This window comes from Artibeus jamaicensis, unplaced genomic scaffold, assembly GCF_021234435.1.
Source record: "Artibeus jamaicensis isolate MK-2021 breed Jamaican fruit bat unplaced genomic scaffold, CSHL_Jam_final scaffold_369, whole genome shotgun sequence".
In the NCBI taxonomy this organism is placed as follows: Eukaryota; Metazoa; Chordata; class Mammalia; order Chiroptera; family Phyllostomidae; genus Artibeus; species Artibeus jamaicensis.
The window spans coordinates 40,417,008-40,443,492 of NW_026522042.1; the positions used below are offsets into that span (position 1 = coordinate 40,417,008).

A 26,485-nucleotide genomic window follows, 5' to 3' on the forward strand; every position below is an offset into this window, starting at 1 on the left:
GTTATTGCTGACGGAAAGCCTGGAATTAGGATGGAGTCAGGGCCATGTTTGTTTTCGGGGTGGTGGTCACAAATTTAGCATCATGTTGATTAATCTAACCGAGTCCATCCGTGTTGTGAAACGAACATGTCTATTCACCCGTTTGGCAACAGATTAAAATTTCTTCCCGGAAGGTCACACTGTCCTAAACCTTCCAGAAAAAGTATTAGTTGGTGCAGGATGATCTCTGCCGTATACTTTTAAAAGTCCGGAAAGGCCTGGCATTCACAGGTCACAGACACTTCCTAAGCAGCGTATTTTGAAGCAAAATTTCCCTAGTACAATACCATCTCAAGAAATTTATAAAGGATTTGTGGGTTGTTCAAATCTTACACGCATAACCTTTTTTTAAAGATAAAGGTTAGAATTTTAAAATCCTCAATATTTTGTTTGTTGTGTCGAGATCCTTTGAAAGAAGAGAACCAAGAGGTTTTTTTTTTTTTTTAATTTGACTTTTTGGTTTATTTCCTAGTGATGCATGTATGTAAATTTTCTTCAGTTTTCTGTCTTTGAGTATATTGCATTGCATAGATACTGATAAAAGTTGGTATTTGGAATTTTAAACTTAAAAAAACTTGCCTCTACTTTTGTTTTGAGGTAATTCATGCATAGAGGAAAGTGGAAAAGACTCATGTTCCTTCACTGGCATTCATTGTTTGCCCCAATTGATTTCTTTCTCTGTCTGTGCTGCCCGTCTCCACCTCTGCTGTCCCTCTTTCCCAACCTTCCGAAAGTATGTAGTTGCAGGCACCGTGACTCTTCATTCCTCAACACTTGTGTATATCTCTTAAGGAAAGTACATTCTCCTATAATAACGTAATACTATTAATGTGTCCAAGAAATTTAACATTGATAAAGTAATATGTAACATTTATATGTAAATTTCCACAAATATTCTAATAATTTTTAATTTCTTTTTTTATTGATTTGGGATATAATTGGAGACCACCATTACATTGGTTATCTCCTTTAATCTAAAACAGTCACCTGTCACCTTTTTAAAAGTCTTTCATGATGCTGATATTTTTGTCTTGTAGTTTGTTTTCATAGACTGCTTGATAATCTGATTTTATGTAGATAGTTTCCACGTGGTTATATTCAGGTAATATGTTTTTGACAACAAAACTTAATACAACAATATTCACATACATATTTGGCAACTAGCTGTGGCGTATATAGTGTTGACCACCTTGTTAAGAACTTTTGAGAATGCTTTCTGTTCATTTTTTCATTTAACCAAATCTCTTAATCTCTTAATCTCTTCATTTAACCAAAACATTTCTTAATTGAGAAGTGCTTGGAGTGCTGTAGCTTGCAAAAATTGGGACCAAGCAATAAAATACTTTGTACATAAACCATTACAAACTAACCTTGCTTTTAATTAACGTTGTAATATGGTGGGTGTCATAAGGTAGAAATACATCACAAAATAGTCTTCACTGCCAACATAATACTACTTATATAGTTGAAATCTGAGCTTGAGTGGCAGCATGCTGCCAGGAATTCTGACACTTAGTAATGAACTGTGTTTTTGTTAGTTAGTTTTAAAGATTATGTGATTTTAGAGGGAAGGGAGGAGAGAGGGAGAGAAATATCCATGGGCTGTATCTCGCACATCCTCAAACAGGGACCTGGCCGGCCACCCAGGCACTTGCCCTGCTCAGGATGTCGCTTATCCACTGAGCCACACCAGTCAAGACTCATGAACTGGTTTTTGAATTCAGGTGTTAATTACTTGCAGTATAAAATTCAAAGAGAATAAAAGGCTTTTTACTTAAACATGATACTTTAATTTGGAGTGAGTCATAAACTGTAATATGTTTGCAAAATTGTAACAAATATAATACACATGGGCCAGACAAAACCCTCGACCAGTTTTCCATAAATGCAACCCCTTTCTTATTCCTGTTTTTCAAAAATATTGGCATGCTTTAATGAAGTTACAATCTGGTTGATAGGTTAAAGCTGTGTTTGCAAATTTGGGCTGAAATGCATAACAGTGTAATAGTAATAGTCGTATTGACATAATTGTTTTTGCAGTGTCACAGAAATAGTATCTTATGATAAATACTTGGAAGCTGAGTAGAAATTCATTTCTTTGATGGAATGTGAAACTAGTTTGTCATTAACATTTTAATGTTAATGACAGAAATTTTTGCAGCAAGCTTTTTATTATGGTATAATGTGCATACATACAGAAAAGTACATGGAGAAATGCACTTATCCAAAGTGAACTTCAGTACCTGTGTAACCAGCACCCAGATCAGAGTGTCTGCACCCTAGAAATTCCACTGTGCCTCCCTTCACAGGGTAATCCTTACCCTGATTTCTAACATCAACTGTTGATTTTTTCATTACATCTCTGGTCTTCAGAGGTACTAATAACAAAGGCAAAAATGTCAATTAGTTAAATTTACTTAGTTTAAAAAAGTAACCAATAGAGTCTCTATTTATGAAAAATAGAGAAAAAGGAACACCACCTGTGATTCTACTACTGTCAGAACCTCTTTCCATTTCTATGTGTTTTCCTCAAGTCTTTTTTATATGTGTTTATTTTGATACAGTGTGATCAAAGGATTTATACACCATGGGTTAAACTTTTACACCCAACCTATAATAAACATTTTTCATGTTGTGTTTTATTTATAGTAATATTTACAGACTAATTTGTTCCAGTGTTTGTGTGTTTTTGCAATTCTATCATTGGAGATATGTTGGCTGCTTTTTTTATTTTTGGTGCGTGTGTAAATAAGTCAGTGCATTTTAGGTGGAAGTGAGTGTTTGAAATGTGTACTTTGATTGTCAGCAATGATTGGAGGGCCTTCTGGCAGTTATTGGGTAAGTGCCAGTCATCATATTAGAAAGTCTTGTGCGAGGAAGAATTGTGCCATGCAGAGCACCACCAGAGTCCTACTGAGAAACTCTGTTATAATTTCTGTTATATTTTCATACATAAAATTGCATACTTTGTCCGTTTTTTTTATTATATTCTTGGTGATAGATCCTCAGAGGGTATTAATGTAATAAAATCTTGAGTATATTACTATCACATTGTCCTTTAAAAAATTGTGCAGGGTCATCAGCATGGTTAATGAAAAAATAACCAGTTCAGGCCCAGGAAATTTAAATGATGCTCAGAAAGTTGGTTCTGTGATTTCTGCATTAAACTCTTAGGAATTCTTATGGAAAAACAAACAATTGCCCTACCAGTGTGGCTCAATTGTTTAGGCATCATTCCACAAAGTGGAAAAGGTCCCAGTTAGATTCCCTGTGGGGCACAGGCCTGGGGCACAGGCCTGGGTGCTTGCTAAAGGCAATCTATGGATGTTTCTTTCTAACCTAGATGTTTCTCCTCTTCTCTCTCTCTCCCTCCCCCTAAAAATAAATAACATCTTTTAAAAATTAAAAGAAAAACGCAAAAACAACTGTAGAAAGTTTTATATTTTAAAAAACAATTCAACAAATGAGGTCAAAGTAAAATCTGGTATTTGGGTACAGCTACTTTCCTTAGAGGCATACGTTTAGACCAAATTAAACCTGTAGTTAAAGTTGTGTTATAAAATGATAATCCTATTAAATTTAAGAAAAAGTCAGTTTTTTTAATACTCACCTGTGGATATGCTTACTGATTTTAGGGAGGGACTGAGGGAGGGAGGAAAGGAGAAGAGAGAAACATCCACAGGAAAAACGTTGACTGGTTCCTTCCTCTATGCACCTCAACCAGGGATTGAGCCTACACCCAGGTATATGCCCTGACTGGGATATAATCAACCCCAGATTATGGGGTTGAACCCATAATCTCTTGGTGTGTAGTATGGTGCTCTAACTAACTGAACCACTTGGCCAGGGCAAAAAGTAAATCTAATAGAGAGAAGGCTTTAAATATAAGATTTGGAAACATACTGAATCGCAGTTTACCAAGATACTAATTATCTGTATTTATGCTTCCCACTGTATCATGATTTAGCCTCTAATATTCAAAATAAAATAGTGTTACTGCCTCTCCTGAAAAGTTTAATGTTTATTTACATTTGTTTAAATAACTATAGGTTAATCTTTACTCTATTTTAAGAAAGGTAATTGGAGATAAAAGTGAAGGAAATTGCTTAAAGTGGTGATGTAGCTGTGTCTACTATCCATGCTCCTATGATAATGCTGTTCAGAATAGATCAGACTTTTTAAAAGATTGTATTTATTTATTTTTAGAGAGAGGTGAAGGGAGGGAAAAAAGAGAGAGACATGGATTGATTGCCTCTGTCACACGCCCCAACTGGGGACTGAACCGCCACCCAGGCTTGTGCACTGACCAGAAATGGAACTGGCACCTTTTTGCTTTTCAGGATGATGCCCACACTGGTCAGGGCTAGACCAGAATTTTTTATTTATTTCTGGCCTTCCTAAACCTTGGTGTCATGTCTTAACAAGTAGTTGCTTTACTAACCAGGCTCACATTTTCTGTCCCTATTTCAAATGATTTGGAAATGTGTTTTCAACAGTGATTATTTAGGTTTTCATTCTTTCACAAAAGGATCTGTCAATTTGGGAAATGTAGTTTTAGTGCTGGTTTGTCAGCTTCTTGATTTCAGTTGTAAAAGAGAGTGTACACTGGTTGCAGTCGTTAGAGCTTTAATAGTTCATTGTAGTTGTAGATTTTTTTGGTTGCAAAAGACAGGTACAGTTCTATGCAACCTAGCTTTAGAAGAGACATTGAAAAGCTAAGATTTCACTAAACTGAAGAATGAAGACTATAGTACAGCCAGGCTGCATGGGAGCTGGGACTGGGAACCAGAAAGGTTTCAGCATCCAAGGTAAAAAGCCTCATTTTAGAGGCATTGTCAGCTCAGTTTGTTTCTGTGTATCTGCTCAATTTCTTTACAGACCTATTCTCTACTCACTCACTTGGATCTGGCCCAAATCCTGACTAAGTGACTTTCCAGGCAAAAGAAAGAATCTGATTGTTCCCAGTCCATTTGGTCAAGCCATCTAAATTATTGGTTGCTGGTTAGCCAGTGAAATGGGCCCTGGTATCATGTGGCTAATCAATTGGTTAGAAGTGTACATCTGTTGAGGGTTTCACATAGGAAACTGATAAGGTCTGTGCTGAAAGTATGTAGAATGCTTTGATAGCACATACATGATGGGTACCTAATCAGTTTGATGTCTTAAAATGGCTTTCAGGAAATTTGACCCTTGAAGAAAAGTGGAATTAGCATTCAAAAAGGGAGTTACAGAAGACATCATAAACAAATGGAACAGCATGTACAAAGATGGCCCAGATGTTCTGGATTCTGGGAACCCCAAGTATTTTTATGCCTGGATTTTGGATGCATTTAGATGATAAAGCAAGAACAGAGGGGGTCTTTGAGGAAATAAAAACAGTGGGGTGACATGATGAAACTTAGGGTTTAGAAAGATCACTCTGGTAGCTTTTGTGGAAGACCATTAACAAGGAGTTGAGATTTGAGGCAGTGTGATTGGTTGTGAGCCATTGTATTGATACAAATGAGGAATGATGAGGGCCTGAATTAATGTCACACATATTCGGGGGGTAGTCTTTATAGCATAGAGTGAACAATTGTTTGAAGAAGGGGGAAGAGTCAAGGAGATAAACAACCTCCAAATCTCAGGAGATTGATTTCACGAAGATTCATTCTTATACTAAACTGGTAAGGTGGGGAACTCTGCTCATTGTGACACTCTGAGATGAGGTTATGTATCAGCCACCCATCTCTTGAATGTTGCTGGTCACTGTGGCAGAGGGAAAGAGCTGAGCGTGGCCCAAGGAGCTACTGAATAGCTGAATAGTGACAAGGCAGTTTTGCTCGAATTTAATTGGCCAAAGGAAATTGCATGGCTACACTTAACTTCAAGAAACAAAGAAATGGAATTTTACTATGTAGCCAGGAGATTCGGAAGTATTCATTGAACAGTACTAATGGTGTTCACATTAGTGACTCCCAAATATCTGACATGGCTAAGTAGTTGAGATATGAAGTATAGGACGTTGGGCAGGACTTGTGAGGAAGGAGAATGATGAATTCTAAGACTTAATAAGTTAAGGTTAGGTCTGGTGACTATAAGGTGTAATATTCCAGCAGTCACTTGGAACTAGGAGTCTACATTACACTTAGTAATGTAAAGGTGACTTAAGTCTGGATGCAAAGACAAATTCATCTCAGAGACAAATGCATGAAGCGGTTGACTTAGATGTTGAGGTAGGGATTGTTGGAGTGGATTCCCCTGAAGCCTGAATGAAATGGCATTAGGCAGGAATGAATTGAATTGAGTTGGGTTGGGTAAGAAAGAGGTAGAGCTTTATTTTATCTTTGCAACTTTAGTCAAGTTAGGTTAATAATAATATGAATGGTTTCAAGTTCTAAATGCAAATATATTTTGAACTTGTATTTTTTTATTCACAGTTTTTTAAATCCTCTTCTGAGGATGTATTTTTTAATTACTTTTAGAGAGAGAGGAAGAGGAGGGGAGGGAGGGAGGCAGACAGACAGACAGTGATGTGAGAGAGAACCATCCATTGTTGTATTTGCTGGTATGTGCAGATTTACCTCTCCCTTACCAGAATTGAACCCCTCAACCTTTTGGTGCACAGGATGGTGCTCCAACCAACCGGCCCCCTGGCCAGGTCTATTTGATCTAAGTTGCAAATAGCATAAACATATATATTTTACCATTATCAAGATGGATTTGTTGCTGTATGTGAAAGGTATTTTTATACTCAAGGTAATGAATATTTGTAAAGTTACTAATTAAACAGTACAGTAAGATTGTTTTAAATTTTTTGGTTAGTTGAATGGTAAAGGTTGCTTGAAATTTGGAATGAGTTGGTTAGATTTTAAGTTCATCTGTGCCATTTACTACTAGCTCTAGGATTATAGTTAACTTTCTTGCCCTACTTTGTAAACAAAATTATTGTTATCGCAAAAGACATACTTCCCAAAGATCTCTTTTTTAGTGTGAAAAATCTTAATAATTTAAAGTATTGTACATTTATGTTATATAGGTATTATTTTGTTTGTTTTTTTCCTTGCTAAAGATAATTAAAAACTTTGAAAATAATTAAATGGACAGGTTGACAAAATGATCATCCACGAGGAAAGTGTATTTTGCAGTCTGCGAAGATGGATGCATAGTGTGGAAAAAATGGTTTTCATCTGTGTTGTGTCTAGTTTCTTTTTACTATAAGCCTGCCTAGATTGAACCGAATCTAATAGTACTCATAAGAATCTTTACTCTTTTAGATAGAATGTGTAAAATTTTTTGTGTGAAATCTTTTCTCTGGAAAATCATAGTGCTACTGCCTAACCTGAGGTAGTCCGGTATATGCAGAATACCATAACATTAATTCCATGTTGTGTCATTGTTTCTAAGACTGTTAGGAAGTTTTTAGAGATTTAAATATGCCAGGGAAGGGTTGAAAGTGGTTATAAAATTTTTAAGTCTTGAGGATTGGGGCTGTTATAAAGGGATTTTGCCTATTTGTACACTGGTTCAGCATCTTTGGGTTAAACAGTTGTTTTCACATTTCACTCAGAATAAAAAATTAAAGTTTTTAAATTTAAATTTCATACAAATAAGGCTGACGGCCTGTCTACATTGCCATAGTCTTTGCAGACAAATCACAGTCAAAAGAATAAGTTTTGTTATTTTATGCCTTAATGATCCTTAGCAACAAAATTTTGTAAGTCTTGATTACATAAGATTATGTAAAGATCTGAGAAAAAATTGAATGAAAATGACAAAACCAATCAAATGTTTGTATGTCTAATTGTTTTTCTTTTTATCTTGCAGCAACACACCTCTTGCTTTTTCTTCCAAAGTATGTTATGTTAAGTTTCGTGACCCATCAAGTGTTGGCGTGGCCCAGCATCTAACTAACACGGTTTTTATTGACAGAGCTCTGATAGTTGTTCCTTGTGCAGAAGGTTGGTATTTCACATGTTTTTTTCTTATTATTTTATCTTTGTCCTTTTGTTAACTACATTTGGCTTTCTTAGAAATTGACAAGTAGATATCACTTTGGCATGTGTGTATATGAGTTTGTGTGTATGTATGTGAAATGAAGTTTGGAGAAGAGACTTTACTAGTAAAATATATTAAAGTGGTTCACTCGTTACTTAATATAAGTTTAGTAAATGGCTAAACATTTTTTAATTACTTGGCTTCTCTGGTTTACTTTGGCTTTCTGTATTTGATTGGTAAGTTGCAAAGAAAGCTTTCTGAAATTAAAGAAAAAGTAGGTTGGTTTGGGGAATTATTTTAAATGTGTAAGTTAGTAAGCACTTGCCTCTGTGTATACCAAGTTAGTATTAATAAATAAGTGTATACATCTTTGCCAAATTGGGATTAAGTAATATTTATGTTTATAAGAAAAACATTAATAATTGAAGCTTTAAAGTATTCTCTTAAGGTAATTTACCTTGTAACTGAGACCATTATTTCATATTCAGGGTAATTGCTATGCAACTGTAATTTACTTTTTCTCCTGTCTTTTTTGGGGGGGGGGTATTATAATTGAAGAAAAATCATGAAAAGCAAATTTCCTCCATTAAGAAAATAGTTGATGAAGATGTGAACAAGACTGTGGCCTTACAGTTATTTGTTATTTATGACTTAACCTGCTTTAAGAGCTAATTGTTACTAATATTTATTTTTTAGTAACTTCTATTTACAGAGCCACTCATATAATAAGCTGTGCTGAATTTGACAGTTCTGGTGTGTAATTAACTTATTCAGAGCATTGGCTATGGCATGTGTACATGGATTTTAGAATTGGGTTATTACAATTTAAATGTCTTTAAACTGTATTTTTATTGGTGGATAGTAGTAACTTTACAACATAAAAATTTTACCTGAAATGTAATGTACTCTTATATGTAATGTTTTAAAACCTCTGAAAAACCAGGCTAACATTAAAATAACATGTGTAATGTTATAGTTTCAAGTTTTTATGCTTATTTCAGAATGCTGTTCTGAGATGTTAAAAACATTAGTCACATACAAGTATCATTCTGTTATTTTTAGAGTCCCAAAACAGAACATTCTGGATTTTTTTCAGATGAATTCTAAAGTACTTTTCTCATCCATGTCTAGGAGTTAGAGTGAGGTAGAGAAAATAAAAATATATTAATTATTTGCTAAATCTATCTTTATCTACTGATACTAAAGAGGGCATTGAGCCCAGAATTGGAGAGTGAGGTGAAAAAAGAGTAAGAATTGGAGAGTAAGGTGGTAGTGGTTTAATTCTGCAAACCAAGTTCATACCAATTTCACACCAACTAAACTGCATGGGGAAAAAAATCAGGTGGAATGTTTATGAAACAGGAATATTAATTATTAATTATGTTAGTAAAATATGCCATCAACAACACAGGTTCTGTATTATGTTTGCTTTTTACTGAATTAGAAGAAGGAATTTTACCAGTTATTGCTTTGTTGGAACCTTACTGTAGTCCCATAGAATTTTTTAATGTAATATTTGAGAAGCCCTGGCTGTGATTTGTCATAAATATTCAAGGTTATGGGCAGGTAGAGGTTCCTTGTGTTTTTTTTTTTAACTTGATAGAGATGAAGCTGGCTTTTCACTTTTTTAAATATCATTTTGAGACAAAGTTTCACCTTTTTTGAACATGAAAACTTAAATATTTTTATTGCAGTTTACTTACAAGTATTTTAGAGCACTTACCTATAATTGGTATTAGGAAAACATTCGGACACAATTTTTCATTAAACTATATACAGTAGAGATGAATTTATAGAACCTAAAGAATGTCATAGTGAGCTCTTAAAGATCTGATTATGCACTACAAGCAAAGTAACAATGTATTATATTTTGTACCAAAAAAGATAACAAAGTGAGTTTGAAATAAATCGAAGGAGAGAATTCCATTGGAGTAAGTTCTGTGATGTGCTTTAGTGCTATAAGCAGGGTTCTGTTTACTTCACTGATTCCATTTCTCTTGCTGTTGTAGAAACAGCATTATGAAAGAAATGAGAAAACCATAGAACAAAATTTTAAGAAAAGTTTTTCAGTTTCTGTCAGTTTGCTGTTTTTAAAAAAAAATATATAGACAGTATTATGAGATGATCCTGAGCTGTATAAGTAACGTTTGGTGTGTAATAGTTTCATACATCTTCAGCATAAGCTATTGTTACTAAAACATGCCATTTCAGAATAAAATATACTTTTGTTATACTTGTCTAAATATGATCTCTTTTTGTTGTTGTGTGCATCTCAGATTTATTTTTATAAATGTTAACACTTAGAAAAAGATAAGGTCAGACATAACAAGGGTGTCAGCCTAATCATCAGTCATAATTTTATGTCCACATTTTCTGGTAGATGGATTTTGACTATTAATTTGGTTTTGTATGTTTTCTCTATGTGATATTTGTGCATTATTAGATGACTAGACTGGCCAAGGCAGACCTGTTACACTTGCCTGACACTTGCCTGAGTTAGGCATTGTTTGCCATGCCACTAAACCGGCCGTCAAGTGAAACCTTCATTGGGGAAATGAGATCGGAGTCTGAACCGCAGAAGATGGACGCCCTGTCTCTGTTTTTTATTGTTTTACTTTAATTTCATTTCTTTTTATTTTGTCCCTTTTTTGTTTTTGTTTTGTTAAATCTCTTTCACTTTAACCTGTGAGCTGGTTTTCCAGTTCTTTGTAAATGGTATTCCATTAAGGGTTCATAACATTGCATTGCAAAATATATGGAGAGATGATCAGCAGAGCTCAACCTTAAGATAAAATAAATTTTCACAGTAAATTAAGATGCAGTGTTAAGGAGGTAGGAATCTTAATTGGTGTTCATAGACTGGTTAGGTACATTTTGTTCTTGAAACACTGGTAAGGTTATGTAGAAACATTTTCTGATCTCAGTGCAACATTTTTGCAGTTTTTCTTCCAAGTCGACATCTTTTTAAAGAAAACCAACTGATAGTATCCTTTCTCCTAGAATTTTAGGAATGCAGAATCAGGGAAAATAAGTAAATTTCTTGCAACAATCTGTGGGGAGAGGACACAAAGAAACTTCTACTTTTATGATAGTTATTCATTATAGAAAATAAAATTTCCTTGATTTATCAAGACTTCAGTTGCCTACAAGGAAAATGGGTATTAGAGAAACTATTGAATACTAAGTTGTGTATGTTTCTCTGTGTCCTTGAACTTTTTGTTGAAAAATATTCAAAGGTTAGTAGGTTTTAAGAAGATTCTAAGATTAGGACTAGTACTTTAATACTAAGAAACATTGTTCTCAGTTGTCATTGAGTATAATTTAGGAAGAATGCTCATTTGTTTTATGTTAGTATTTACAGGGTAAATTTGATAGAATTCTATCTTGGAAGTTAAGTAATGGAATTTTTTTAAGTATTTTTAATAATAATTAGAATAAGAAAAACCAGTGTGCTTACAGTTAGACTTTATAATAGCTTTTTCATACTGTGAGGCAGTGAGAGTCAGATCATCTACTGATGCTTTTTTTTTTTAAGCCAAAAGTGAAAGTCTTTATAATATTAAGTATTCAACATTTGGCCTGTGTTGAATACCCTTTTTGTTTGGGCAGTCTTTCTACATTCTTGGTATGGATAATTTGGCTTATTTAACTGACAAATAATATTAAATTGGGACTTGACTAGATTGGAACTCTTGTTTTTTTAGATACATAAATTAGAGTAGCAAAGTATAGGGTTTTTACCGTAGGACCTCAGTTGCTTTATCAAGATGCATTCAGGTTTTACAAACATTTGAAAAATAATTTCTATTTAAAACAGGTCTGATAACAATATATGTAGATAGTATATTTGTGGGTATACAGATACATGTGTTAATACTAGTAACTAATACAAAATTATTGTTATTTGATGTTTTCAGTTAGGCCTCCTACCCTTCATTTACCTTTATGCATGTTTTTAAAAATCTGTGCTTATGCAGAATTTACACTGAAATAATAAAGTAACTTTGTGAAATTAGTCGATTAAAGTAATATAGACTTAGATGTTACAAAGCTTAGGAGAAAGTAGACATTTGTTAAAGCTAATAAAATGTCAATTTTTTGTTTCTATAAGCAAGGTGTACCCATTATTTGAAGCAAGTTTTAAAGTCCATCTTGAATTCCATTCATGTTTAGAGCTATGTTTAGATAATATTGTTTAGAGGTTTATTTCTGCATATCTGGTTGTTTCATATAGTGTCTTTACCACTAAAACCCAGCATGGTGCTTTTGAAAATTTATTCCATATGCTATTTTCAATTTAGCATGACTTTGTACACTGTTTTAAATTATTTTTGAAGAATTCATGATAGAAATGCATAGCTAACTAATTATGAGTAGTTCTTCTAAAACAGCTATATATAGTCAACTTTTTTAGAAACAGTTTTTTTGGGGGGTGGGGTGGAAAGAGGTTCAGGGAAAAATGAGATTTGCGGTCCTTATCAAAATTGATTAGAATTCAGTAATTATGGAAAATTGATGTACTTATTTCAGTAACATTTTCAGCTTTTAGTCATAGGAATTTTTTTTAGCATCTACAAATTATGTCAGTGTTATTGTCATTATTGTTATTAGTCAGTTGAGATGTTTATAAGCAATACACTTAGGCATCAGCTACTCTTCTTCAGATAAGTATGCATAAATTGGTTCTAAAAGTCAATGGTTTAAAAGTTTCCTATGACTAAGGAACTTTTTTATTAGGTATTCTAAAACAGTTTAGCAGTTTTCCCAGAGATATTCTTGGCACCTGAATTCTTTTGGGCATTTCTGACATCGTTGATGAGGCGCCTTATTAACTGAGTGACTACAAGCTTCCTTTTAAATTGAAGCTGATTACATGCAGTAGGTTTTGGGTTTTTTTTTCTGTCTACATGAAATTGAATGGAATTTGTTGGAAGGGTTATCAAAATTGTTTTCATCACAAGTAGGTAGTTTCAATAACAGCATAGGGGCACTCAGTAAGGAACAAATTTCAATTTGCTTTTTCTTTTTCTTTTTTTTAACTAATTTGGTTATTTGCCATTTCTGGGGATTAAACTTTAAAAAATGTTCTTCTTTTCTGTATCTGATGTTCTGTGTGCTATTAGTGATGCAGCCAACACGAACGGTTGTCATGTGTAACACAACTTTCGATCACCGCGAAAACACCGTCCTGGGAAAGCGTCCATGCTTGATATCGTTTGGTTCATGAACATTAAGTTTCCAGTACAGGTGACCCATAGCTCAAAGTGTTAAATAATTGTCTACATTATTCAATTTTTAAAATAATATTCCATTAATGAGATTGTTAGTCTTTGAAGTTTTGCTCACTTTTATTTTTCCTAGTAGAGCAGGATAAAAGGAAAGACTTAAGTTCTAATTTATTTCTTTATATGAATCTGATAGATTCATTTATTACTATTATTATTTTTTAAGTGCAAGGGTAATTGTAAAATCATAGTATAAATTTTGTGTGGTGTTTCTGCTTTTTGTAATGTTTGAAACTTGCCTCTGCAGGTAAAATTCCAGAGGAATCCAAAGCCCTCTCTTTATTGACTCCTGCTCCAACCATGACGAGTCTGATGCCTGGTGCAGGCTTGCTTCCCATACCGACCCCAAATCCCTTGACTACAGTAAGTATTAGATGCCCTCTTCTAAAAGGGAGGAAAGTTCAACCATCTAATCAGTTGAATAAAGAGCTCAGAGAATTTTTATTTTGGTTCTGGCCAGCGTGGCTCTGTTAATTGGAGGGTTGTTCTGTAGGCCAAAGGGTCCCAGGTTCGATTCTTGGTCAAGGTACATATTTAGGTTGTGGGTTGGATCCCCATTTGGCATGCATACGATAATGCAACCAGTTGATGTTTCTCCCTCACATTGATGTTTCTCTCCTGTTCTCTCTCTCTCTCCCTTTCCCTCTCCAAAAGCAATGAAAGAAAGTCCTCAGGTGACCATAATAACAACAACAAAAAACCTTTTTAATTTTTAATCTTTTTTTTTAAATGGAAAGGACCCTAAATGTATATTTAAATTTTTTCCCTCATGTTGTCACTGACTTAAATTACCTTTTGGAACTTGGAAGTAATCGAAAATGTATTTAAATTTGCTTATTCTAGAAAATCAGTTATTGAAACTCAGCATTTTAGATAGCACAGTCAGTTAGAGAATCTAGGTGACTATTTCCAGTTCGTGAGGGCTACGTTTATTTTAAAAATATGAACTGATTCACAGCCTGATAATGGGAAAAAATATCTAAGAGAAGGATTTATCAGGGAAAATGTAACAAGGTAAGAAACATGGCAAAATATTTTTTCATTAACTCTGGGGAATTAAATAGTAATTTAATGCCTCCTTTGTGATTTCCTGGGGGGGGTTAAAAAAGATACTGCTGTTAACTCTGCTCTTAGTTTTTATGTAAAAGATTCTGATCACATTTATTTTAAAAGAAGGGTCATTTTTCTTCCAAAATAAACCCAAGACAAAATATAAATCTTACTGTAATTGAAAGTTTTATCTAGGGAGGAAATGGGAGGGAGGTGGGGAGCAAGGGGCAGGGGAGGCTGGGATGGGAAAAATAGACAAAAAACTGTACTTGAAAAATAACTAAATAAAATTAAAAAAAAAAAAAGAAAGTTTTATCTAGCTTTGTAGTACTGGACTATTAGGGAGTGAATTCATAAACTTTATAATTGTAGTTAAATTATCCAAATTAAAAAAATGGTTTCTGAAACTTTGAGGTGCAAGATTTTAGGTTTTCTTAGTTCTACATGGTGTTGTTTTGTTCTGCAGGGGACCTGCGTTGTTATTTATAGGGGGAAATGCTTTTTAATTCAACAGTTGATCATTTGTATTGAGCTTTGTAGAAATTTTATTTTGGATATAGTTTGGTAAATTTTAATATCTTAATCCCTAGATCACTACCCTCCTCTCCCCCCATATTTTCTTGCTATCTCGAAAATCCTTAGTGATTTCACTGTTTAAATTAGCTCCCAAGTGTAGTGCTGAAGTGCTGCCTACTGTTTCTAAGGGTTGGAAGGCTGTAATGTGCCTTACAGAGAAAATATGTGTTAGGGTTCCTTCAGGAATGAGTTGATAGTGCTTTTGGCAATAAGTTCAGTGTTAATGAATCAACAATATATATATTAAATAAGGTGTCTTTAAACAAATGCACATGAAGCAAAATTATGTATTGGTTAATGAAGATATTGTGACCAGAGGCTTGTAGGAACCTAGCCCTGTATTTTCCCTGGGAGCAGTGATTCAGTATTCAGTAATACAGTGTTGTGGCAACTTTATAGGACATAACTATTGCAAGTAATGTGGATCGACTGTCTGTTTTCAGTGTTAAGTTTAAGAGGATGTAAAACATCCAGGTAGTTAAGAAATATGTTGCGTTTCTAACATTCAAAACTACTGTGACCGCACAATAATTTAGACATACATCTGGCTTAAAGCTAGGAGTTCCTAGTTTCTTCCCATTCTTGTTGAGTTGACCACATCTGTTCAAGATTAGAGAATGATTAACTTGTATAAATATTATTTGTTTATTTTTAGAGAGAGGGGAAGGGTGAGAGAAATAGAAGGAGAGAAACATCAGTCAGTTGCCTCTTGTACATGCTTGACTAGGCATCAAACATGCATCCCTGGCATGTGCCCTGACCGGGAATCAAACCAGTGACCTTTGGCTCTGCAGGATGACACCCAACCAACTGAGCCATACCAACCGGGGTGAGAATGATAATTTTCGATACTAACAAAAAATATGTTCTTTTTCTTTTTTAAATAGCTGGGTGTTTCCCTTAGCAGTTTGGGAGCCATACCAGCTGCAGCATTAGACCCCAATATTGCAACACTTGGAGAGATACCACAGCCACCACTTATGGGAAATGTGGATCCTTCCAAAATTGATGAAATCAGGAGGACAGTCTATGTTGGCAATTTGAATTCCCAGGTAATGAAGAAACTGATTCTTTTCCCCTTATTAAAAATCATACAGATTGATAAAGTAGTATTTACCTGATTTTTCAAAAAAAAGAATATATTAAAGTGTTACTTTGTTTCTTTAGACGACGACAGCTGATCAGCTACTTGAATTTTTTAAACAAGTTGGGGAAGTGAAGTTTGTACGGATGGCAGGTGATGAGACTCAGCCAACTCGGTTTGCTTTTGTGGAATTTGCAGACCAAAATTCTGTACCAAGGGCCCTTGCTTTTAATGGAGTTATGTTTGGAGACAGGCCTCTGAAGTAAGAAACCCTAAACAAAGAAATTTTAATGATTTTGAAAAACTTTATTTTTGATGTAATTAAGGCTTTTTTTAAAAATAGTTATTGGCAATTTGTGGAAAGGAAGACTTTGTGTTAAGTAAAATGAATGCCTGACATGCCTTTCATTTTAATGTTTGGTTGCATTTGAAGACATCTATTTTCTAAGATCCAGTTTAATATTATTTACATACCCCACATAATGACTAGGGTTTTTTTTTTCCATAAGCATTAACAAGTCAGGATGGTTCTGTGTTATGACTAGACTGATAGACAATTTAACACATGGGTTGAACTTTAATAATACAGTAATAAGAATTTTGGTAAATCCAAAATCCCAGGAAGAAAATAATGTTCAATATCCAGAAATGATTTAAATCATGCATTTTGAGTTTTACAGTTGGCTCACATATTTGTTTTCAACATGAAAAATTGATGTAGCCTGTCAGATACTCAATACCAGAAATTCTATTTCATGCAGATTATTGAGGTAACAGTTTTATCTGAATTGCATAGGCAGTTGCCTTAGTTATACAATTGGATGCTACTATTAAAGGATAAATATTTGTAACTGTTCTTAGTGAATGCTCATCTTCTCACTGTGGAAGGGTAAGTGAGGCAGACCAAATTCATCTCTGTGCATCAGAGAAACCACTCTTACCCAGTAGGGAAAGAGTTTTATTTAATGTCTCCCACATTCAAACTGTGTTGTTACTCAGCTGTGGTCCAGCTTCCCCTTTGTCTTCCCAGGGTACAGAGGTTATCAGTCAATAAAATCTTATAATCTAAGAATAGAAATAATTCGCTTTAATATTGGTGTCAAGATTTTAATTTATTGTAATTCTAAGCTGTTCAGGAAAGTAGTTGTCCTGGACTATTCAAGTTAATAAGTTAGCTAGCATTCAGGTTTTTTACTTTGTTAGCAAGAGATGATGGCAGGTGATAAATCATGGAGTGAGATACATCATGGTTTTGAGATTGGTATTGGTTATTCTGTATTTAGCTATATTACTCTTAATATGCTTTCAAGATGCCGGTTTAGAAATATTTGTATTACGTAAACATTTATTTCTTGTTTTGTAAAAGGTGGTGTGTATTTGTGATATGCTAATGTTTTTAATTTAGAATAAATCACTCCAACAATGCAATAGTAAAACCCCCTGAGATGACACCTCAGGCTGCAGCTAAGGAGTTAGAAGAAGTAATGAAGCGAGTACGAGAGGCTCAATCATTTATCTCAGCTGCTATTGAACCAGGTAAGGCCATAGTGTTGTTACATAGGCCATAGTTTATCATAGAATCTTAGAACTGCAAGGAACTTTAGGAATTATCTTGTTCAGTCCCTTCATTTTATAAACAAGAAGACTGAAACTCAAGAAAGAGTAAGTGACTTATCAATGCCAAAGGTCAAAGAAGTACTTAGCACAAACGTTCGTTTCCCCTGATACTGAATTGAGGCACATTGGCCCGAGTCAGTCAGTTTTTTATACTTTAAGAGCAAAATTAGTGCTTAAAACTGATTTGCTTAAAAACAAAGTGTAAATGTTACTGTGAGGCTAAAAACAAGAATAAATATATTTAAAATGTGATGATTAAGCAGACTCACTTTTTATCAAAGTTTTATTTTAAAAATAAAAAAGAGAGTCCATGATCCAGGAAAAACATAGACATATTTTAGCAAGGCAAAAGGACACCTAACCTCTTCAGACTTTCCTGTTCCTAACAAAAAATTTAAAATCAAGTCTAAAAATGTCTAGATGGTTTACATTTGAGCAAATTTTCTAAATTAGCACTCAGAATTTAAGTTTCAATTCTAGAAAAATAAATGGAGAAAGGATTTAAAATCACTGTTACAGGAATTACAGACATGTTATAATCGTACATTATGGCAGCAACAAAATATTACGAACAGCTGTTTATAATCATCTGGTTTATATGTACTGCTGCAGGGTGCTGCACTCAACGAGTTTATGCAATGACTTTCTTGGATGTTTCTGAAGGATAATTGCACAGGAGGAGGATGTACAGAGAGTAGGCCCCTTGCACTATATGTGGTACATTCCCCTTGTGCCTAATTATTAACTGGGATCTTTAATTGTTCTGAGCTTACACTGCAAAGTGATTTTTTCCTCTCAGAGTCTGGAAAGAGCAATGAAAGAAAAGGCGGTCGATCTCGTTCCCATACTCGTTCAAAATCCAGGTCTAGCTCAAAATCCCATTCTAGAAGGAAAAGATCACAATCAAAACACAGGTGAGAATTTCTGCCGTCATTTTAAGTCTTTCTGGTTTTGTATTTAAAATAGTTAAGAGGTTTCATTTAAATAACAGAATTTAGAAATTCTGTAGAGTTCACCAAGAAATATGGTTACCATTAAGTATTGGTTTCATTATAATACTACAGTTAAGAATGAAATTTTATCTAATTTGTAATTTTTATTTCAATTGAATTTTCATTTTACAAGTTGGTTTTCTATCTTAATAAGATTCTATGTTTCTGATTTTTCTAAGAGTAAACTAGTCTTTATACAGAACTGGCAGAAACTTTTTATATTGAGAAAAGGGAAACACCATGGGTAGGGTGATACTGAAAATATCACTGGGGTTGCAGAACCTTGCATCCCCGGCCTGTCCTCATAAGGGCTGGGAAGTATTACCCCAGATCTTGTTTTCAAGTTGTTACCTATCTCCAGTACTTGGGGACTTGAAACATAGGAGTAGCTTGTGGCTTAGTTCCAGCTCTTCTATGTGCTTAGCTCTAGCTCTGTTTCTGTTCTGTTTATCTTATCTTTGAGCCTAGCTGTGTTTTAATTTTTCTTTTAAATGTGTTGTGTGTTTAGCACAAAGGGAACCTCAAAATGTAAGCTTGCAATGTCATTTTGATTGTGAGCCTAAAGTGCTAAGTTTTATTGTCTTCTCAAAGATGTGGAGGGGCTGTTACTGAAGTGTGAAAATATATATAGTGAATCCTAACTGCATGTTGTGTGTGTATATGTACTTCTGTCTAAAGAGGAGAGGTAGAGAAAAGTAAATGTGCATGTGGTGTGGATGTATTAGAGGAGGGGAGGGAACCAGCATGCTGCTGTATGTTGAACCTCACCAGCAAGCTCAGTTCAGTCTGTTTTTCTCTATTGTTGAAGGAGATTGAAACAATGTGATATGAAAATATGATATTCATTCTTTTACTCTGATAGACTGTACTTTTTACTGTGTACTGGTGTGTGTGCTTCCTGTTATTACTAGTTTGCAAAATCTCTTCTGGGATGTGGTTTTACTATCTATTCCTCCATCCAAGGCCTTATAGTAGGGCAAGTTCAAATCCAACTTAAAGATGTTTCACGTACAAGGAATGACGCAGTGCAGTGGAAGCCAGAATTGGAGAAGGAAAGGGGTATAGAAACAGTGGTACTAGCTTGTGGATGTTACCAGAAGTTGGCAGGATATGGTGAACATAATGATGAGGAAATACAGAATTGAACTGAAGGGTAACAACTTCTTTTCTGAGGAAAAAAAAGACCAATGACTTGAATCTCATTATGTATTAATAACAAGAGCCAGAATCTAATACCTCCAAATCTAATACCTTAATGGTTTTCTAAGGCTAGAATAAAGCAAAACTTAATGATTAACATCATTGTTTCCTTAATAATCTCTGGGAAGCTATACTGTATATGTTGGGGCAAAAAAAAAATATATCCGCTTTAAGGTTTTTACTTATCATTTTAAGTACCTTTGTATATTTTCCTCTTCAAAGGGGTGGTGAGGGGAGGATTATTCAGTCTGAAATGAAATTTGTTAATTATGGTTCTCACTTACGGTAGCTTTCATGTAGGTCCATCTAACTATGTAGCATGCTAAATTGCTTATTCTCAGCAAGCATATAATTGACCCTTGAACAACATGGGTTTGAACTTCGTGGGTCCACTTATATGTCAATTCTTTTCAATAGATATATGAGCACAGTCAGCTCTCCATATCTGTGGGTTTAGGATTTGTGGATTCAACCAACCACAGATTGAAGACAGTATTTTTGGTTCATAGTTGGTAATCCACAAATGCAAAAGGTTGACTGTATGTAATTTTCTGTGCTATTTTGTATAAGGGACTTGAGCATTTGCAGATTTTGGTATCTGTGGCAGGGAGAGGGGGCAGTTTTGGAAACAGTCCTTTGTGGATAGCAGGGATGACTAAAGTTTTGGGGGAGTCAGAACATTTTCAACTGTGTAGGCATCAGCACTCCAACACCACATGTTCAAGGGTCTACTGTATGTATACACACATACACATATATAAACCTATCTACTTATACATACAGGTTTACATATACTTTTTAAAGCATATACTATTTTATACATGGTTTATGGAAACACATAGATGTTATTAAGTTCTTAAAAGAAATATGTAAGAGGGGGAGTTCTGTTTAAAAGAAAAGAAGACCCTTACCCAAAAAACATTTGACTTAAGGACTTGACATGGAAGTAACTTCCCCAGTGTAGTAGGGGAAGAGGATGGCAGGCATTGATTAGCTTCCCCTCCCTTGCTGGTGTGACTGGAGACCCTCAGCTCTGGCTCTGACTTAGACTTACCAGGAGTGTGAGTTGTAGGAGCTCTTGTTCTTGAATGCCCATCCTCTTGTCAGTTTTCACTGTTCTTAGGTACTTTTAAAGTCTCCCCCTCACTCTTTGCCTTCTTCCCTTCCTTTTTTGTTTGTTTGTTTGCTTGTCTTTAGGAATTTATTTATTTTTAGAGGGAAAAGGAGGGGTGAGGGAGAGAAATATTGTGTGAGAGAAACATCAGATTGGTTGCCTTTTGAAAGCCCTTAACTTGGGGGTCTGCTCTGCAGCCCAGACACATGCACCTACCAGGAACCAAACTTGGGACTTTTGGTTCGTAGGCCAGCGCTCAGTCCACCAAGCTATACCAGCTGGGGCTATTCCTTCCTTTTCTTATGTTAGGAGGGAGGAAAGGGTTTCTTGTCACTGTGACCTTGGCTAGGGCTGGGTTGAAGTGTTTCTACTTTTTGTTTCCAAATTTGTATGTTTTTTTCATAGGGACAGTGTTAGGAAAGGTGGGCAGTACTATAATTACTATTTTAAAGTTAAGTAATCTTTACAGACCAGCATAGGAGCTATAAAATATTTTATAATACTTTATGGGAAACAACTGACTTACAAATGGTCTTTGATGCAACATGATGGTAAGTTGCCCTTTATTCACAGTTAAATGTATAAATGCAGTTGTGCACAATACTCTAAAATGAGGACTGCTAACAAATTTTTATCTTTGGTTGGATTACATTTGCTCTTGATATTAGTTTTTTGACTAGAGGTGAGATAGACAAAAGTATTTAATGTCACAATTTATAGTTTTCTCTTGGGCAGTAACTTTGAGGACCTATAGGGTAAGATAGGAAACCAAGTGATCAGTTTTTCTTTTTTTTTTTTTTTTTTTTACTTCTATCTATTAGGGCTATGCTTGCATTTTTAGAAGGAGTTTCTTCTTTTAATTATGGTTGGAAAGCACTGTTTAAGAAAAACAAGTTACTATTTATATTTTTAGAAAGGTTAACTAGAACAGAAATCTTAAGAATTTTTATTAACTATAGAGAAATAAGGGCCCTGTGGATTTCTGAAAATGGACTGAAATGTTTTAAGTTTTGCATTTTTGCCTTAATACCTATTACTTGATTTTTGTATCTCTTAGGTTATTAGTGATAAAAAATTCAGCAAATTATGAATTATATTAAAATTTGGTATGAAGATACATGTATATATTTTAAAGCAATAGATGAATAGTTTGATTGCAAATTAGCTCTTAGAACACAAATTTTAACTGGAAAAATGTATTAAACAAAATTTCATCATTAATCGAGGGTTGTCTGGAGGGTTTTCTGGTTTCATAGTATACCACAAGCATTTCACTGTGTGTATCTCTTTCATAGATATTTGTTTTAATTCATGAAACCGTGACTGTCAAGATGAGTTCTAATTATATAAAGCATACTTGTGGAAGCTCATTTGACCTCCTTGGAATAAATTAAAGATAGAATTTAAAGTTTTCATTTATGTTGTTGATGATGATAATACTGAGTGTTAAGAATTTTAAACATTTACTCTGTGCCAGAGCCTTCATGGAATTTTCCATATATCATTTGATTTAATCCTCATGAAAGCCCCAGAAGATGTAGATATAATTCTTGTCCCACTTTACAAATGAAGAAACTCAGGCTTAGAGAGATTGACTAACCAGACTTCTCATAGCTAGTGTGTAGCAGAGCTGAGTGTTAGAGCCAGATTGTCTTGACTCTAAAGCTGGTGAGTCTCATCACTTTGTGGTTAAGGTTGTGTGCATTCAGTTTTGTTATATTTTAATACATGCTTTCTAGAATATTTCATTATTAAAAAAATCACATTATGTAAACAGTTATTTCAGTGGGGTAAAGGAACCTAACAAATTTCACAGTTGGAGTATGAGTTATTTTTCCTTCAGGAATTTTCCTAACAAAGGTTTCTTTTAATAGTTGTGTTTGTATAGTTATAAAATTAGGGTCTTACAAATTCAACATTTGATTATATCTGTTTTTAATTCAGAAGTAATGATGTTTATTGTAAATGACTTAAATTCTTCCTCTGTTTCTATGTGTGTTCTGAACAGTGATCTGGTAAAATTTCCACTAAATTTATTTTAGATAATCTAACTGAAGGATTACATAGAAGAGAATTTTAAAATAATGATACATACAGACTTTCAGGATTGGTTTTAAAATTCTCTAATTTGCAAGACATTTTAAATCTTAAAAAATTGAAGTTCTAAGGAAAAGGTTTAACATTATAACAATTTTTTTTTAGGAGTAGATCCCATAATAGATCACGTTCAAGACAAAAAGATAGACGTAGATCTAAGAGTCCACATAAAAAGCGCTCTAGGTCCAGGGAGAGACGGAAGTCAAGGAGTCGTTCGCATTCACGGTGAGTTTTTGGAAAATTATGGATAATTATTTTGTGGCTTCATTTCTTAAAAATCTGTTGTGGTTTAGGTTTTTAATAAGAGAAATGAAACTTTTCTGATAGATTTTTATAATGATTAATGATCAATTTGGTTATTTTTGTAATGATTAATTTGATTAATTTAGTAATGATTGATGACTAACCAATGATTTATATTGGTTTCCATTTATTGGACTCTGATGGTCATTATGACTCATGAGGTTTCCTAACTATTGTACTTAATTCCACCTGGTTATTGTTTTATTTAGCAGCTTACGTTATAACAGGTACATAGGGATTTATATGTGATGTCTTACAACTATTATAAATTGTTTTGTGTTGATAATTATTGAAGAAGGGGAGGTTCTTTGGGGGAGTAGAATTACTTCAGTTGTGACTTTACTTATTTATTTTTGTTTTTGAAGGGACAAGAGAAAAGACACCCGAGAAAAGATCAAGGAAAAGGAAAGAGTGAAAGAAAAAGATAGAGAAAAGGAAAGGGAAAAAGAGAGAGACAGGGAAAAGGAACGTGAAAAAGAAAAGGAACGGGGGAAAAACAAAGATAAAGATCGGGATAAAGAACGGGAAAAAGACCGGGATAAGGATAAAGACAAGGACAAGGACAGAGAGAGAGAGCGGGAAAAAGATCATGAAAAGGAGCGAGACAAAGAGAAGGAAAAAGAACAGGATAAAGAAAAGGAACGAGAAAAAGACAGATCCAAAGAGATAGATGAGAAAAGAAAGAAGGATAAAAAATCCAGAACACCTCCCAGAAGTTACAATGCCTCAAGAAGATCTCGTAGTTCCAGCAGGTTTGCTATGCTTAAAGTTTTTACCAAGGGGTTTACTGATGACAAATGTAAACATGAATTAACTGAGGGGAAAACATTATTCTGTACATGTTGAATCAGTACTGTAATATCAGAATATTTTCCTCTGCAAAGAAAACATTTCTCTAACAGAGGCTTGTTACAGTATTGAACCTATGAGGAGGAAGGATGGATGGTATCTGACAAAATTATTTGGAATGTTTTACTTATCTTTTGTAATCTGTTATTTTAACCTGGTGGTGGCAGCAGCAGCAGCAGATGGTACTGTTGCTGCTGCTAATATTTCTTGGAGGGTGGGTGGCAGGGGCAAGTTATTTTTTTTTGACTGGGGCGATATTGGTTAATAAAATTATATAGGTTTTGAGTGTACAATTCTATAACATATTTTCTGTATATCGCATTGTATTTTTACCACCCAAAGTCACATCACCATATATTTATTTGACCCCATTACCTTTATATACCCTTCAGCCCCTTTTCACTCTGGTATCCACCATACTGTTTGTTGTCTGTGTCTATGAGTTTTTGTTTGTCTTGCTCATTTGTTGCTTTCCGTTTTATATCCCACATATGAGAAACTTATATGGTTCTTGACTTTTTCTGACTTAATTTCACTTAGCATGATATTCTGAAGATCCATCCATGTTGTCGCAGATGGCAGTATTTCATCTTTTCTTACAGCCAAGTAGTAGTCCATTGTATATTTGTACCGCATCTTCTTTGTCCAGTCATGTATCAAAGGACAGTTCAACATCAGCTCACACCTGTTAGGATAGCTTTTATGAAAAAGACAAGTAAGTCATAACTAGTGTTGGAGAAGTTGTGGAGAATAAGGATCCCTTATTCACTGCTGGTGGAAATGTAAACTAGTGCAGCCACTGTAGAAAACAGTACGGAGGTTCCTCAAAAAATTAAGAGAGTTACCATATAACCCAGCAATCTGTCTTCTGAGTATCTATCCCCAAAATTTAAAAACATTTATTTACAAAGATATATGTACCCCTGTGTTCATTGCAGAATTATTCATAGTACCCAAGACATGGAAACAGCTCAAGGTTGGGTTTTTGGGTTTTTTTTTTTGGTTTTGTTTTTTAAATACAGAAAAATTGACCTCTTAGGATTCTGCAATTCTTTGGAACAGTGTAGTAAGATTTATTATGCAAAATGATTTGTAAAGCTACAGTATTAGTCATTTTGTCATCTAAGTTAATTTTTACAGGGCTACTTTGTTGAGTGTTTATTGTGTCAACTTTAAGGTTTTACTCTTTTCTTAGGACTGTTCCCTTAATTTATTAATAGGTGTGCTGCTACCAGGTAGAGTAGGTTGCCATAATAACAGCAGCAAAATGAGGACCTTCATTAATTCAAGATTATCTAGCCTATATCCATTGTTCCAGATGATACTATGACTATAAATAAATAGCACTTCCTAATTTGTATTAAACTACATATTAAAAATATTGATATATATGTATTTGCAAGTTTGCAAGCTCTTTTAAGTATAATTTTTTTATAGAAAATTATTTCTGAGACAGGAATATCTTGTGTTTTAGCAGCTTGTTCTTGGTGTTAGTCTTTGGTTAGATAATATAAGATAATCACAAGCATTTATTGAATGCTTTTAAAGATTTTATTTTATTTTTAGACAGGAAAAAAAAAGGGAGAAAGGGAGAGAAACAGCAATATGTGGTTGCCTCTGGTTCACAACTCAGGCATGTGCCCTGAGTGGAAATCAAACCAGTGACCCTTTGGTTCACAGATGGGCACTCAATCCACTCAGCCACACCAACCAGGGCTGAGTGCTTTTACCATTTGCCAGATTTTATATTTCAGCAGTTTTTCACGACTAACCTTATTTAATCTTAAGTAATAATAATTAAGTAATATTAATAATCTGTGTGAAGACTATTATTATCATGGTTTTAAAACATGAGGAAGCACAGAGGAAATTTTCCATCATCTCTGTACTTGGGTATCACAAGTATAGTAGCTCCTTCTTTTTTTAGAGATTAAGTTTACTTGAGAATTCTCTAATCAGTACTAGCTACCCGTTTTAAAAAACTGCCTCATAAACATAAAGTTGAAAGGAACAGTATATGTTTGAATGGGGCTTAAAATAAACATATTTTAGGACATTGAATCAAAATCTGAAGAATTAATTAACCTCATTTATTGTGGGTATCAGTTGAGCCTGCGACTGGACATTTATGGCACAATGATTTTATTGATTTTATGTTAAACATTTGTGTTTATGTGATTGTTTAGATATCACTGTTCACAACACCAAAGAGTTTTGATTCCTTTTAATTTAGTTTTACCAAATTAACAGAATTTACTTTTTCTGAAGACCGTGAAATGTTTAATTTTTTTCATGGCCCATT

General features: G+C 34.2%; 1 protein-coding gene across 3 annotated transcripts in view; it reads left to right on the forward strand.

Moving 5' to 3' along the window:
• The window catches only part of SREK1 (splicing regulatory glutamic acid and lysine rich protein 1), a 39,463-nt gene that overhangs the window by 719 nt on the left and 12,259 nt on the right, over positions 1-26,485 (forward strand). For 2 of the 3 annotated variants that reach the window (XM_037150761.2, XM_037150760.2), the window contains exons 2-9: positions 7,846-7,979; positions 13,549-13,664; positions 15,815-15,979; positions 16,095-16,273; positions 17,417-17,547; positions 18,428-18,542; positions 23,137-23,256; positions 23,700-24,086. In XM_037150761.2, the coding sequence (XP_037006656.1) occupies positions 7,846-7,979; positions 13,549-13,664; positions 15,815-15,979; positions 16,095-16,273; positions 17,417-17,547; positions 18,428-18,542; positions 23,137-23,256; positions 23,700-24,086 (1,347 nt within the window). The other variant, XM_037150762.2, reaches the window with a different exon arrangement.